Raw genomic sequence first — 1,472 nt, 5'->3', positions numbered from 1 at the left:
TATGTGTGTGTGTGTACGTGTGTGTGTGTGTGTGTCTGTACATGGAATTACCCATACATCCAGACACAAATAAGGCATACCACTATAAAAGTATCCTTGGGACATCAAGACAACAACATGAAAGGCTAACCCCCTCCCTCTCAAACATGCTTATTCGTATGTCGCCTCTCCACTCACGGTATCAACAATCCACCGAACCACCCTGTATTTATATATGGCAATACCACTACAACTGCTCAATATCCCAACCACATTCCATGCACACCCACCTCCATAAACGGTTGCTTATCCAAGTGTCCGTAGATCATGACATTGTGGTTAGCTTCGCCTGGGTACACCATTAACACCATTGGGGGGCGTTCTCCGTCATCGTGCACCTTAAACTCGAGACCAGGGATATTCAATCCTTTAGCAAAGTCGACTATGAACTTGACGGCTTTCTGGATGTTGCCGTTTGTGAGATACTCCGAGTCGAATGCGGGCGTACAGTTGGGGATCTTGATGAAGTCTGGGGATGGATGTCAAACTTCAATGTTCAGTAGTTGGTATTTGAACAAGGTGTATAGCAGATGATAACGAAGCTTGGTGGTTATAGTTGGTACTAAAAAGCAAATATAAAAGGATGTGTGCACACACATGCGCTTGCCATCAGCGACTGTGTTTTTTACCTTACCGTGCATATTAATGCGATACAGACGATATGATCCTCAATCGGTATAAGAATGAAGTTTCTGAGATGTACAATACAAAGTTACTCGCAAAACAATCATAACCTTCGCAAACTTACAAAATAAACAACCCAGTTTCAGAGTACTGGCATACGACAACTACTTGAAGTGGTATCGCATGGCTAGGGTGTCTGATGTGTCTATGGCCATCTGCCGTGGATTTATAACATGTTCCCATATCACGAATCCGGGATAAGCACACTATGCCACTATGTTTAGGCTTCAGTATAGCAAGATACCTATGTATCCAGATTGACAATACAGGAAAGGCCCGGCACATACCTGAAAGAACGTCGACAAATTGCTTCTGGAACCGTTCCTCCACAAAGGCCTTAGTTTCCTCGACTTTCATATTGAATTATTGATGTAGGGTATCCGTTCGTACACATACGAGCTTCTACTTTACCAGTTTCAAGGATCTGAACTGTGTACGTATACTATAGGTATATATATCATACAAATAAGTTACTCAGTCCCATTTTCATCAACAAAACTACACAACATATTATTATGAAAATAAATTTTCACATAGAGCAAAAGTAGTGAATAGATAATTTCTGAATTAGCAGACACACTTAGTAGATGATAGAGAGCATGGAATTCAGAAATTCATGACTCACGAGAGTCGGAGACTCGGTCTGTCACTCGGAGAGTGTACTGGTTTTTAAAACAAATAGTATATATAAATATATGTACATATTTATACAATACATCATACATATAGTCATATATGTCTGGCACTCC

General features: G+C 40.7%; 1 protein-coding gene across 1 annotated transcript; it reads right to left on the bottom strand.

Annotated features, from left to right (window-relative positions):
* Nucleotides 1-269: 269 nt before the first annotated feature.
* On the bottom strand, nucleotides 270-508 carry SARC_13481 (hypothetical protein; the record flags this gene model as incomplete). Its single annotated transcript, XM_014292387.1, has 1 exon — nucleotides 270-508. A coding segment is annotated over one exon (239 nt), but the record flags the coding sequence as incomplete, so codon positions are not given.
* Nucleotides 509-1,472: the final 964 nt, after the last annotated feature.

Source organism: Sphaeroforma arctica (assembly GCF_001186125.1).
Source record: "Sphaeroforma arctica JP610 unplaced genomic scaffold supercont1.3342, whole genome shotgun sequence".
Lineage (NCBI taxonomy): Eukaryota > Ichthyosporea > Ichthyophonida > Sphaeroforma > Sphaeroforma arctica.
The sequence above is the reverse complement of the archived record's forward strand: the minus strand, read 5'-3'. Positions and strand labels throughout refer to the sequence as shown.